The sequence below is a fragment of the Lipotes vexillifer genome, unplaced genomic scaffold, assembly GCF_000442215.2.
Source record: "Lipotes vexillifer unplaced genomic scaffold, Lipotes_vexillifer_v1.1 scaffold162, whole genome shotgun sequence".
Taxonomy (NCBI): Eukaryota; Metazoa; Chordata; class Mammalia; order Artiodactyla; family Lipotidae; genus Lipotes; species Lipotes vexillifer.
Genome location: NW_006779114.1, coordinates 122,541 through 137,174, shown reverse-complemented (window position 1 = coordinate 137,174; position 14,634 = coordinate 122,541). Strand labels below are relative to the sequence as shown.

General features: G+C 38.1%; 1 protein-coding gene across 1 annotated transcript in view; it reads left to right on the top strand.

The window, feature by feature from the left end:
* The window catches only part of EXPH5 (exophilin 5), a 73,095-nt gene extending 61,791 nt beyond the window's left edge, over window positions 1–11,304 (top strand). Inside the window, 3 exon segments of the mRNA XM_007452470.1 lie at window positions 3,000–3,135; window positions 5,930–7,862; window positions 7,923–11,304. Of these exon segments, the coding sequence (XP_007452532.1) occupies window positions 3,000–3,135; window positions 5,930–7,862; window positions 7,923–11,304 (5,451 nt within the window).
* Window positions 11,305–14,634: the final 3,330 nt, after the last annotated feature.

The following is a 14,634-nucleotide window of genomic DNA, read 5'->3' as shown; positions in this document are numbered from 1 at the left end:
GCAGGAATGAAAATCCCTACCTATTTCACAAGTTTGTTCTAAGGATCAAATAAGAGAAGATATTTTTAAAGTATATTGAAAACTGAATAAATGAGTAATTTTGTTCAAATATAAGATAGTATCAAAAGAGTGTACAAAAGTGTATTGGAGAAGTTCAGAAGTGGGAAATATTATTGTGGGAAGCATCGTCTTTGAATTCAGTTCAGTAAATATGAGTCAATCTCTTATATGCTGATGCTATGCAGGGTGCTCAGGATACAAAGTAGAATACTTTGCTTTCTTAGTTATTTTAGAATTTGGTCCACTTCCAGGGTTTTATTCATGTGTGTGTGAATCCCTGGTTTCCTAGATCAGAGTGGGGATTAGAATGTGTGAGAGGATAGGGGAGGAAGAGTAGAAGTCAAGTGATAAAGTAAAAGTGGAGAGAATGTAAACAACTTTGATATGAAATAAAATGTATAATACCAGAGGTGCATAAAAAATACTGTAGTAATTAATTATTCCTGCAAGAATTGGAGAAGGACTAACAGAGAGGTTGATATAGGAACTGGACTCCGAAGGATGAGCTGATATTTTTCAGAAGAAGAGGAGAAAGGGCAAAGATCAGGAGCAGAGACACGGAGTCCTCAGAAGAAGTGCACAGCATTTTAAAGGACTGTGTGTAGGGAGCTTGGAGCATGAGGATTAAAGCTAGTTGGGGAAGAAAGGTTTAAATCAAAAATTGGAAAAGGATTTTGACACTATTTTGCTTCACGGAGGTGTTTGGGCCTCATCCTCTAGGCCAGGTATGGGAAATAGGCTTCATCTTTTATGATAACGTTATGGCACTGAATATTCTTTGGAGGAAGATTCAGAGTCCAAGACTGACCCCTGACTGAGTATCTGTGTGTGCTCTGAGCCACAGAAGGATTTACCTCTCTTAGCCATATAATATCTCCATGTGTTGGAAACATCCTTAATATGTTAGGTGAATAGGGGTGGCCTTGAAGCAGAAGATCTGTGCAGAAATATAACCAAAGGATGTTATATTCACGGTCTCTTGGTAGAAACCCTTCCCACCTAGAGAGGTTTATCTCTTCACCTGAGTGTTCAGTTCATGTACTTTGCATTTCATTATAAATTCATTATAAAGGAATGTGATCCAGGAGGCCAAAAAGAATGTACTCTGGTCTACATAGAGGAAATCTGAAGTTTATTTGAATGTTAAAATGGTTGGGAGACAATGATGCTTACTATTCTCTTAAATGTATCTACTCTGCACCAACTACCAAAACTGCAGGTTTGGGAAGAATGGGCTTATAAGGTTCATGGCTAATTGTTATTAGCACAAATAAAGACTTGGAGAGACAGTAGGTAGGACACAAAAGAGAACACCTCGATGCACTGTAGAGAGAGAAGTGTAACTGTAACTGATCTGATTTTTCAAATGATTAGTTTCTAGTTTTATTACCTCCAATTGGTATATCCCTATAGTTATATCATGCTTCTAATATTTGTTTATTTCTGAATTTAGCATAAGTGTGTTAAATTATATCCAATAACCAATAAATTATCATTGAATTATTTTTCTTATTACTAAATCTCCTCTGTATGTATTCAATTACGGCTTACCCATAGAACTGAAAATGACAAGTCAATGAAATTTGGGCAGGGCTTCTGTAAGAAATAACCGACCTAGATCTTGAGAAAGAAAACAAACAGGTATAAAAATAATAGATTATGACGAATGCAAGGATTAAGAGGACCTAGGCTTTAGAATTGGACACACCTGTGTTGGAGAAATTAAAAAGCTGGAGCTTTAGAAATATTAGAGATTTGGCCTTAAGCATTCAAGATGAGATTAAATGTGATAGTGAACATCAAATAAAAAGAGAAAAATTGGGGAAGAGAAGGATTCAAGCGGCAAGGACTGGGTAGAAAATGAACTGAAAATAAAGCAATTGGAATGGGAAGTGGCCTTGTGCAGGGATGCAGTCAGGATGAGTTAAAGTGGAGTCATGAGTGGCAGAGCCAGTTTGACAGAGGAAATGCAAATGGAGTTTTGGCAAAAGGAAGTGGAGGTGTGGGAGTGGATAATTCCCCAAGGTTATAAAGACAAATTAAAACTTAAAAGTAGAGCAGTGATGGATTTAATGAAATCAAGATAAAATTTGCTAGTAAAGAACTCTACATCATTCTCCTAAATCCTATAAAACTAGCAAAGGTTTAAAAAAAATTATAAGGTCATGCTTTTCAGCGCCTTTTTTTCAGAATGATTAATCAGTTCCTTATATGTATCTGGGAGGTTCTACCATTCTACATGATTTCCGTGGATAGAAATACTTTTTTTTCCTAAATCCATCAAGTTTACAAATTTTAAGATCCACCGCAAGTTTCAGCTAGCTGCCTTTTGAGAGAAAATAGGTACAGTGTTAAGAAATCTAAAATTACAGCCACTGGGGCCAGAGAGACAACATTCCCCACTCAAGAGAGGTCAATTTCTTTCCTATTTTCCAGTAACCTCCTTAAGATTTTTGTAGTGATATGTAAATTTGTAGGAATCTTTTGCAGGGAGAGGCTCATACTAAAAGGAATTAATGTAGGTATGGAGAAGTTTGTGATCAGTTGCAAATTGCAAAAGCAACAAAACATTACAACTAGAGAAATAAATGTTAGGAAAATTTATTTGCTAGTCCTTAGACTAGGAGTTTTTTGTTTTTGTTTTGTTTTTTTTATGGCACGCGGGCCTCTCACTGCTGTGGCATCTCCTGCCGCGGAGCACAAACTCCGGACGCGCAAGCTCAGCGGCCATGGCTCATGGGCCCAGCCGCTCCGCGGCACGTGGGACCCTCCTGGACCGGGGCACGAGCCTGTGTCTCCTGCATCGGCAGGCGGACTCTCAACCACTGCGCCACCAGGGAAGCCCTAGACTAGGACTTTTAAGCTTGGGACATCTTCGTGGGAACATGTTGGCTGGGGAAGGTCCAGAAATAATATTACATTTTCTATTTTAAAATTAGCAGGCAAAAATATACAATTCACCTCTGGAAAATCAACCCATTGACAGTGCATTTGTCCCCAAGCCAGCAGGCATGAGGGAGGGAAGTAGCATGCCTCCGTGGGATGCTTCACTACTAGAGGATGAGTTTTTCCAAGGTAAGTCTATGCATTGAATTGCCTTTGGAATTCCCAGTACTAAAGGAAAGCAAATAATAATTACAGTCTGTATTAAAGTGCTCAAAATGTATCAAACCCTGTACTTCATTTTTGAAGTCCCTCTTGTTTACCTTACCTGAAGAAGATGTGGTTACATGCTATTAACACAAATATTAAAGAATCATTTTTTTAAATTAATTTATTAATTTATTTATTTTTTGCTGTGTTGGGTCTTTGTTGCTCTGTGCAGGCTTTCTCTAGTTGTGGTGAGCGGGGCTACTCTTCGTTGCGGTGCGCGGGCTTCTCATCGCGGTGGCTTCTCTTGTTGCGGAGAATGGGCTCTTAGGCATGCGGGCTTCAGTAGTTGTGGCACATGGGCTCAGTAGTTGTGGCTCTTGGGCTTTAGAACACAGGCTCAGCAGTTGTGGCGCACAGGCTTAGTTGCTCCGTGGCATGTGGGATCTTCTCAGACCAGAGCTCGAACCCATGTCCCCTGCATTGGCAGGTGGATTCATAACCACTGCACCACCAGGGAAGTCCCTAAAGAATCTTACATTTAAATATAATCTAAGCAAATATTCTTGGATCAAGGCCTGATAAATCTATGGAATGGTAATAATGTTTAATATTTAAACTCAGGTAAAAAGGAAAAAATATGTCTTTAGGAAATATATCTACAAAGTTTACTGTCCTTAATAGACTTTTATTGTTCCTGATTAGGACCTAAATGCACTGTGATGAAATCTGATCGTTGTTAAACAATTAACCTTGTACAATAGATAACAATAAAGACTAAAACAGGTTCCAAAAGTACTATATACACATGCACCTTATTATACAAGCATAGCTCACCTTGACATAGTTTATTCTATATAAAATAAGCCTAGCCATGTGAAAAGTGAACTCTGAAATCATTCACTAGCTTCACCTTGAGAAACTAAATTCAATTTCCAAGGGCAATGTTGTCACCTCAGCCCTATAGTTAGGACAGGTGGTGTGATCATTGAGAGACATCCAGCTGGTTGGTTAACTCCTTTCAGTAAGATGGTTACTGGCAGAGAACTTGCTTCAGAGAAAAGAGACCCAGAGGAAAACTTCTGTTCCAAAACAAAGGTTTTGCTGGTAGAGGAGAGCTACTTTTTATGAAATGAAAAAAAAAAAAGAAAAATGACTTGACCTCTCTGAAAATAAAAAGGAGAAGCAGAACAGGAATTTTTTTGACCTCAAGAGTAGTGAATCAAATAGCAGTATTAATTACGGAATCAAAGTGACTTTGAATAATTTAAAGTCCCGTGATACTGATGTTAAGAGTGGTTATCTCTGGGAAGAAGGACTCCAGGTGATTTTACCTCTTTTGTTATATTTTCCAGTATTTACCATATATTGCTTTTGTAGTCAGCAAAAGACTTTATTTAAGGAGGAAGAAAAAACTATGAACAGCTTGAAAGGGAAAACAGAAATCAAAGAGATTTCATTATAATTTGCTTTAAAGACAGATTTATGTAGTTTTCTTTTCTTTTTGCCCTGCCTTATATTTTGGCATTGCTTGATTATTTTATTTGTGGATGTAGGAAATAAATTATTTCAGGGACAGGAGAAAAACATTTTTTTTCATTAAAACATTGACGAATGTTTTCCCTGAAGAATTCCTTAGTTACAGATCTTTCATGCTCAAGACTAGTTCTTTTGCTGGCTATGCGAACTTAATAGTACCAACTTACAAATAAAATAGTGTAGAGAAAATTCAAAGCAGATATCAAAAACCCCTTCAGCACCTGTCCTAACATAATTGGTATATTATAAGTACGTCTCACTTACATTCACTCAGATACCGATATACCTCACTTCCCCTGTCATTGAAGAGTTAAAATTACAATTTTTTTTTTTTTTGGCTGTACATGGGCCTCTCACTGTTGTGGTCTCTCCCGTTGCGGAGCACAGGCTCCAGACGCTCAGGCTTAGCGGCCATGGCTCACGGGCCTAGCCGCTCCGCGGCATGTGGGATCTTCCCGGACCAGGGCACGAACCCGTGTCCCCTGCATCGGCAGGCGGACTCTCAACCACTGTGCCACCAGGGAAGTCCCTAAAATTACAATTTTTAATGACAAATAATTTTAATTAACCAAAGAGAGTGCACCATTTTATGTAACTCAGAAGGATAGATTTCTGTAAACCAAAAAGTTCTTCAGCAATCTAAATAATCCCATAACTTGTTTCTCATGTCAGATTTTATTTTTTTAATGAACATTTCTTCAGAAAATACACAATCTACTCATATTTATTGTAACATGAATATGATAAAATATATCTATTACCATCCAAATAAGTATGTTAATAAATTGGATGCTAAACTTTTGGCAGTAATGTGCAACTAAGTACAACTAAGAACTCACAGGTTATTTACAGACTTTCATATCTTTTACAATCCCCTGAGGTAAACATAATTGGAAACATTATAGATACCTAGTGACACAAAAGATTCACTAGAAACCATGATTAAAATTTACTGTTAGGGGAAAAAATGTGGCTTTTATGGTCTTAAGGCATTTTGGAAGGTCAACTTTGAAAATGTGTGATTTGAAAAAGTGTGAAAATGAGAAAGAAACTTCCATTACAGGCTTGTAAAAGTCAAACTATCTTAAAGACATAATCAAAGTTAATGTCATAACATTTATGGTGATATTATCTAAAAATTATAAGGGATTATGTTTCTTCAAGCAGAGCCTTCAACAACTCAAAATATTATTAGACTGTAAAATCTTATGCAAAAAAATGATGTATATTCTCCTTTTAGTTTTAGATGATTTGGATGGAAAACTGGCTCAGGAACAGTCTCCAAGCTCATTGAATGCCAGAACACCTCTCAACTATGGATCAAGAACACAGTTTAGTCATTTTTACTCCAGTGGGAATAAACACCGTAATATCACAGCAAGGCACAAAAATTGCTGTAATGAAACTTCTAATATGTCTATCTATGACGTCTTAAGACCAGGAACCCCTAAGGAAGGTTTTAAAACCTTTTCTCCTAGAACAAGGACAATCTGTGATATGTACAAGACAAGGGAACCCAGAGTCTTAAAAGAAGATTATGTGCAAAAGAATATTTTTAGTAGTATTTCTCTGTATTTTGACAGCAGACAACAATCAGCCTCACCAGCTACAGGGTATTTCACAGCAAGAAGCTTACCTTTTTCAGCCACAACTCAGATCAAGACTGCATTTATACCACCAAGCCACCAACAGAGCCCAAAGAGAACTCCTTTATCATCTATCATATGGAATAGATCAAATTCCTCTAGAGATAGGCAGAACCAGGAAGAGTTCCTGAGGGCACCATCACCGATGGAAATTGACCTTGCTGACCAGTATATGTATCCCAGGTGTTTTCAGGAGGATAGGAGATATGAATTTTACCATTCACAGAGTGTTCACCAAAGTGTTGGTTTAAATGCCCCCATGAATAATGCAATGAGTGCTGACCCATTTGAGCACTCAGAGAATATGCTGTTCTACCATGAAGATAACCCATTTACTAGGTCTTTCCTTAGCAATACCTTTGGATGGAGCAGGGGACAGAGATTTGGACAAAGTCCTTTTTGGGGCCAACAGGAAGAACATTCTTCCTGGTCTGACTTTCATCAAAGCAGGAAACCATTCACTTCTTCTGACAGAGACTTTGAAATGATCTCCATTGAAGCAAATAGTGCATTTTTAGCTGGTCATTGTCATAGTGTTCCTTCTCAACACTGGGGGTCACTTTCTCCTAGGTACAGGACAAATACTTCCAGAAACCAAGAGAAGCCACATCCCTCACAGTTTGATTCTCAGGCATCCACACTGGAGAGCATGGAGGTGTCACAAGTTAAAAGGAACCAGTCTGCTCATTTCAGCGTGCCAAATATTTGCCCCATGTCTGGTTCAAGCTATCACATCAAATCTGGTGGGTTAGAATGTCAACAGAACTGTTCTCCTATGGAACTACATATAAACAAAGAACCTTACTCATTTGGAATTGCTCAAACTCTAGCATCCTCATTCAAAACTACCTTCCCACAGATTCCTGATGACAGAGGGAATCTTCAGAGTCCCAACTTTCAGAATCCCACAGTCACTTTGCAGAAAATTAAGCCTGCTTCTCTTCCAATCAGAAACTATAAAGAAGTCACTGGGACCAACAGTGATTCAGTTGATTCTCCACCTCTGACTGAAAGCCAACCCAATATCTTGGTCACAGAATTGAATAATGAGAAAGACTTGAATGGATCTGTTTTGGCAAAAGACAAACAACTAAACAAGATAGACGAGACAAACATGACAGGTGAAATACCCCAACTTGTTTCACAGACAGTAATTTCTAACCCTTTACCTGATTTTCAAAATCTCCTCTCTCAGGACTCAGCCAAGAGCAACAGATTTATTTTTAATGCATCTATGACAATAAGTTCAAAAAGTTTGCCTGGAGTCATTTCCAGGAGAGATATCTCCAAAATTCATAAAGCCAATGAACTAAAAAAAGATAAGAGTTATACTGGGAACAGAAAACTTGGCTCAGCAACTTCCCTTCCTTTCATTCAGAAAAGCAGAACAACATCACCTTTTCTCAGCCCAAATCAAGGTTGTCACCAGGAATTAACAGTAAAAAATAAAGATATTTCAAACATTATTAAAAATAACCACGGGAGTCCTGAATGTACTGATAATCAAAATGCACAGTCTTCAGAAAAGCCTGCTGTTTTAGATACCAAGGAAGAACAATGTACCACAACTTATTCTACCAACTGTAGCAAGTCACCTGCCAACCACAATATGCCATGTGATTCTTTAGATCTGTCATCAGGTACACTACCAGATTCCTTACCATCAAATGATTCTTGCCTTGATGCTCTGGTGATTCCTTCTACTACAGGGTTCTCCTGGAAATGTCCTTCAAGCAAAGATCTATCTCTGGGAGAAAGAGAAGAAAAAGACAATGATTGCAAGAACCAAAATAGTCAATTTTCCCTAAGCCTCTCAGAAAACCAAAAGAGTAATGTTAATTGTATGCCTGTACATAATGAAGTGGTTGATGTTGTCAAATGCCATTCACATCCTCCTTTCAGGGATGGAAAGGGAAAAGGAAAAATAAGACGATGTATATCCTATACTGAAAAATTAAGCAAAACGGAAAGTAGATCAATACCTACAAGTGACAGCAGTAACCTCATTGAGGGAACTGAAAGCAGTTCCAAGCCTCCTGAGCTTCACACAATTTATTGTACCTTACCAATAAAATCAGCCAGTTTTCTCATCAATAACAGGAAGTCTGAAAGTAAGATAATGCCTTCTTCATTTAGGAATGAGCAACTTGCATTCCAAATCAAAAATGATGTGGAAGATCCAGTAAGGAAGTACACATCAAACAAATTCAGCCCCAGTTCTTGTGAGTCAGAGAGCAAATATTCTGGAGTAGTTTCAGACTCAGTCTCAGTACCACCTGAAGCCACAGAGGGGTTGACAAATATGACAAACATTGGATCTGCTTCTGTTAGAAAAGGACCATTTCAAGTCCTCATCAAGAGGGCTGTGTCATGTCCCTCAGGGGTGCCATATGCCTCAACTGGAAGAGATGAAAGAGAAAAAGGTTTAGTCTCAGATACAGATGCTTCTACTATAACACTAAAGCCTTGGGAGAGACTCATTAACCCTCTGGGAAGTGACTCATCTGTTCGGGAGTGTTCTTTAAGCAAAAGACACCACCAGAAGGAATACTTTCAAGAATGTACTGAAAAGAATGGTAGAATTTCTGACTCCAGGACAGGTATATTTTCCCATCCAAATGAACACCCTTTACCTTTTTCTGCAGATTTGTCAGGCAAAGAAAGTGGGAACACATTACATAAATTTAAGACTACTAGTATGTTTTCTGTTTCTGGTGATGAAGATAATGTGAAATGTCTTGAGGTGATTTCAATATATTATACTCTACCAAGGAAACACAGAAAAAAGTTCTGTAACCTTCTTCAAAAGTATACACAAAATATCGATTCACTTACAGAATCAACTAAAGTGGGGACTAAAATATCTCCTAATGCTTTAGAAAAAGACAAACTAAATTGTTCTACACAAGAGCAATCAGGAACACCTTCATCTAAAGATCTAAAGATGCAGGTCAGCTCTGCTCAGGAGAACAGCCATCTTTCTCACACCACTGAAAATATGACTGGTTTACAATTACCGAGTTTTGGGTCCTCAGAACCTACATTACAGGAAATTGCTTCTATTGAAGCAGATGTTTCTCTTCATAAAGGAGAACCTAAATCTAGAGAGATTTCCCCACACAACTTAGCTAAAACACCTTTATGTGATTCACAAAACAAGAAAGAGAAAGGGGGAAAATTGCGAAGTGAAACCCTGTATACTTCACTAATGCTTCAGGGAAAAAAAGTTACAAGAGAGAAATCTGAAAATTGTCAGCAATCCATTAAATCAGGTAAAAGTGATTTTTCTAACATCCCAGCCCATTCAGAAGAGAATGTTGAAAATTCCCAAATCATTAGAAGTTCTGGGGAGTGTACAAGTAGTGCTATAGCCATTACAGCTACTGGAAGTCTTCAGAAAGATATAACAGGTATAGCTATAGATGATAGCTCCAATGGATTGCAGCCTGGGGAAGTAAGAGGGGAAATTAGAAAAGATTTCCCAAAAAACCCTGATAAACCACTTTCTGACTCAGAAAGCCAAGTCTTTGCTCTTACTCCAGCCTTGCATAAACTACAGCTTGATGAGAAGACTTGTTCAAGTGAACAAGATTTAGACAGTTTGCAGTCTGAACCCAGAGAACTACCTCAAAGAAGTCAGGAGGTAAATATGACAGAACGCAAAGCTAAAGATGAAATGCAGGAGTTGGCATGGAATCAACCTTCACTTCCTGAAGGAAGTAATAAAAGTAAAAAAAGCTTGAATGACCTAGAAAAAGAGGAAAACAGATCTTCAGTTAAACACAAATTGGCGGTTATGTCCAAAGCAAGCAGAAAATTTCCAGCTGAAGATTTATACCCCAGAAGACATGTGACTACTATCTTTCCTCAAAGTGGGAACAATTCTGGCTTTAGCACCTTATCCCCTGGCACACCAGAGTGCAACCCACACTCCCCTGTGCCTATGTTAAAGTCCACAGAATCCACAGATGAAAGCAGGTTAAGTAATGATGGAGTAAATGTGGAGAAATCTGAGGACCCTCTCCAGGTTACTACAATTACCAACAGAGAAACTTCTACACACTTAAGCAATCAGAAGTCTAACAATATTTCACAGCCACATCAAAATGAGTTTAAAAAAATCTCAGAATTACAACTAAAGTATGAGAATTCTAAGGATGTAACAGTAGCTCAGATTTTGGAAGGAGAGTCAGAAGCCCTGGCCCAACCCTCATTGATCAGCCTCAGGGAAGCAGACTTCCCTGACCATCAGAGGGGGCTGAACCCTCATTTTCAATTGGAGCCTGCAGAGAAATCTACAGTAAGCATGCCACTGGCCAGTTTTCAGCAACAACAAAGGAGTGCTTCATCTCTGGAGTGGGAACCTGAGCCACACCCCTATCATTCAAAGAGTTTAAAAAGCATCAATGTGCACGGTGCTCTACTACGAAAAAGTCATCCTCCAAAAGTCAGAGAGCGTAATTTTTCTGAAAGTACTTCTATTGACAATGCCCTGAGTCAACTGACCCTTGGGAATGAATTCTCTAACAACAGTCGAAGATTCAAATCTTTTTCTGAACTCCCCTCCTGTGATGAAAATGAAAGTTGGGCTTTGTACAACAGTGGGCCAAAAATGGGTCCTAGGTCTGCAACATCTATATCTAGACCTATTGACTATGGGATATTTGGGAAAGAACAACAACTGGCTTTCTTGGAGAATGTAAAGAGGTCACTCACACAAGGAAGATTATGGAAACCAAGTTTTCTTAAGAACCCTGGCTTCCTGAAAGATGATGTAGTTAACCCTCCTAACCCAACAGAGTCATCAAGTTCTAATTCTCCTAGTAATCAGATGCCAAAAGATGGCTTATCTCTAAGTGCACCACTTAATATCTATGAAGATGATCCAGTAGAGTCAGATTGTGACACAGACACAACCACGGATGACGAATACTACCTGGATGAACATGACAAAGAGTCAGAACTGTGAAGCTTTTTCTATAAAATGTATAACCTTTTCACCAAAAGTTTGTAATGTAAACTAAAGTGCAAATATGTATGTCTACGGAAAGGACAGACATTAGAAAAAAAAAATATCTAGTCTGGGCAGTTCCTGCTCTGAAACAATCCAAATTCTCTTTTTCCCCCTCCACACCCTATATATAGACTTCCTGAATTCTAGAGCAATGAATTCTTATTTAGAGGGATTCTCTGCTGTTTTCTTCCTCTGTATATATCCTTGGCCTTCTGCCACTCAGCCCAAACTTAATCTCTAACTCACTGTCTGGTTTTGGTTTTCTGCTCTATTTTCCCCCTAACTTTCTTATACCTTTCATGGTGATTTACAACTTTAATATCCCAGCACAACAGCAAAACTCTGTCTTGCCTCTTCCATACCTTATATTCATGGCATTTAATAAAATGTAGGGTGATAACAATGGAGTATTATTATCCTGTCTGACTCATCAACATTCAGGAGGTTTAGAGTTTGGGTTTTTTTGGTTTTTTTTCTTTTGAACAAAGATAAGAGCATATCTATAAGGACATCCTGTTTTATCTATAGTGGAGCCAGGGAAACACATATTTGAAGTGCTTGTTGAGATAATAGGTGAAGAGGTGAATCCCTAGTAAGCCAAAGAACATTAGTACTCCTAGGAATTCCTTTGAAATAGTTTCTAGGATGGTACAGAGGGTGGCTTTGCCACAGAATTTCTGCTTAGGAAGGGGACATAACTGAGGGGTAGAGATAAGCAGACATCCCTTCATGAGACTGACATCCTTACTGCAGCTCTCTCAGCAACTGTTCCTTTTTTTTTTCCATTTCTCCAGAACCATCCATTTAAAATTTTTCTTTATTTGCAGGATAGAACACTTTTTTCCATGTGAGACATTTTAGTTGCAAGTGGTAGCCTTGGTCAAGTCCCTAAAGTACTACCAAGTCAGATCTGACACCTTGGGGTTCACAGGCTTCTTTGTCAGATCATTTACCAGACCCTTGGAAATTAGAAGGCAGAACTTCTAAGGGCTTGTCACTATGATTCCTTTAATAATTTATCTAGACTAAATAACTTGTCACACCCACTGATAACTTGGCTTTCCTAACTCTTTATTTGCTATGTGGAACTTTTGGGGTTTTCTCTCCTCCTAATCAGCATAAAGACCAATAAATAGGTGGCAGTGAAGCTAATCTTCTAGAACTACAGAAATCATGCCATCCTGGATCTTAGTACTGTGAGGGTCAACATGAATGGATTTCATCTTGTTTGGTTTATATTTGCTTCCTGGCCTCATTTTAGTTTCCATTTTTCTCATCTAGTCTGTTTCATCCATATAAATTAAGGATAATGATAGGTGTTGGGGAAGTATACAGAAATTTGGAACTTATAGAAATGCAAGAAAGGACTATATTATTATTATCCTCCTAACCATTGCCTTGCCTAGAAGCAAAATGCCAGAGCTAGTTTGCATTGTTCCCATGAAACTCAAAACTAAGGAAAATGAGGTAATTACATGAAAGCTATTTCTTCAATCTATAAATTGTCTTAAACTTCAAGCTCTGGCCAATCCTGACCTCAAAGAGACTGACAGTAGAATTCTAAATCAACTGTTCTAAATGTTTGCATTTAAATTTGTATGGTGAAGGATAAATAATAGTTTATTCTTTGTTTCATGTATGTTTGTAAATTTTACCTTCCTTTTTCTATTTATCTGATTATTTAAATAAAATTCATAAACCATGACCTATGTTTTCTATTTAATTTTAAAATATTCGAAGTTAATATTTTAATATTAAGATTCTTGGTGGGTTTTTTTTTTTTTTTTTTTTTTTGCGGTACGCAGGCCTCTCCCTGTTGTGGCCTCTCCCATTGTGGAACACAGGCTCCGGACGCGCAGGCTCAGTAGCCATGGCTCATGGGCCCAGCCGCTCCGCGGCATGTGGGATTTTCCCGGACCGGGGCACATACCCGTGTCTACTGCATCAGCAGGCGGACTCTCAACCACTGCGCCACCAGGGAAGCCCTAAGATTCTTGGTTTTTTAATTAATCATTTACCAATCTATTTCGGTAAATATTCTGAGTCTACACGTATATTACAAAAGGTGAGATGAAGTTAGCTTATTTTTCACTGAATTTAGCCTATATCAACAATTAGGTAAGTTAAGGTCAGGCTAAACAACTACTTTGGGACCCTGCTTCTCTGTACTAGAATCTACTATCTGAATTCAAAGGTCATTGATGGCCAATGCTCACTTGCACTATTTGTAATATTTGCTTGTTGGTCTGGCTCAAAAGTCAAGCAAACAGAAAATTCATGAAAATAGCACCTTCTATAATTTTATACCTTTATAAAACACTTCATTAAAGAAGTATAGCAAATGTCTATGTATTTTAACATACAAACTGCTGCTTTTTAATATTCATTTTTGGTATAGCTATAGTAATTTATAATAGTCATTTTTATACTCATAACTCGTTTTCTAAAATATATAATCATCATTAAATAGTCATATAAATGGAGTAAATAATGAGGGAATCAATACTAATAAGTACCTGGTAAATTATTAACTTGTTTAAATAATAGACTTCTATAGCCATAAATTTTACATGTAAAGTCCATTTAAAATAGGGCTTAGGGGCTTCCCTGGTGGCGCAGTGGTTGAGAGTCTGCCTGCCGATGCAGGGGACACGGGTTCGTGCCCTGGTCCGGGAAGATCCCTCATGCTGCAGAGCGGCTGGGCCGCTGACCCTGTGCGTCCCGAGCCTGTGCTCCGCAACGAGAGAGGCCACAACAGCGAGAGGCCCGCGTAACGCAAAAATAATAATAATAATAAAATAATAAAATAGGGCTTAATGAGATTCTTTTAATTTTTAGAGACTTCCCTCTAAATAATTTACCCCCTTATATTGTAAATACATCGCTGTTAATAAAACTCCAACTGCTACTAACAAGGTTTTGGCTGATGATAGGCTAATAAAAGCTGCTTTGTGTAGGAGGTACATGTGTGCCTGTACTTGAGGTGGTGAAAGAAAGTCCACTTACGTTATGGTAAAGCTAGGTATCAAACTGGAATGTCCACACCTCCATAAAAGTAATATACTCCATTGAATGCCAGAGGGTTAAAGAGGTCTTTTTGCTAAGAGTTTATTGTTAATAATAGTAATAATGCTTCAGAATAACCCATTTAAATGTACAGTGTAAATATGTAAATATTTTACTTTGAGGCTCTTTGTGACTGGCACTTCTGTGTTTCTGAAACATGTAATAAGCCTTAAGCACTTTTGTTTAAAATGTTGTCAAATAATCCTTTTATGTACTTGT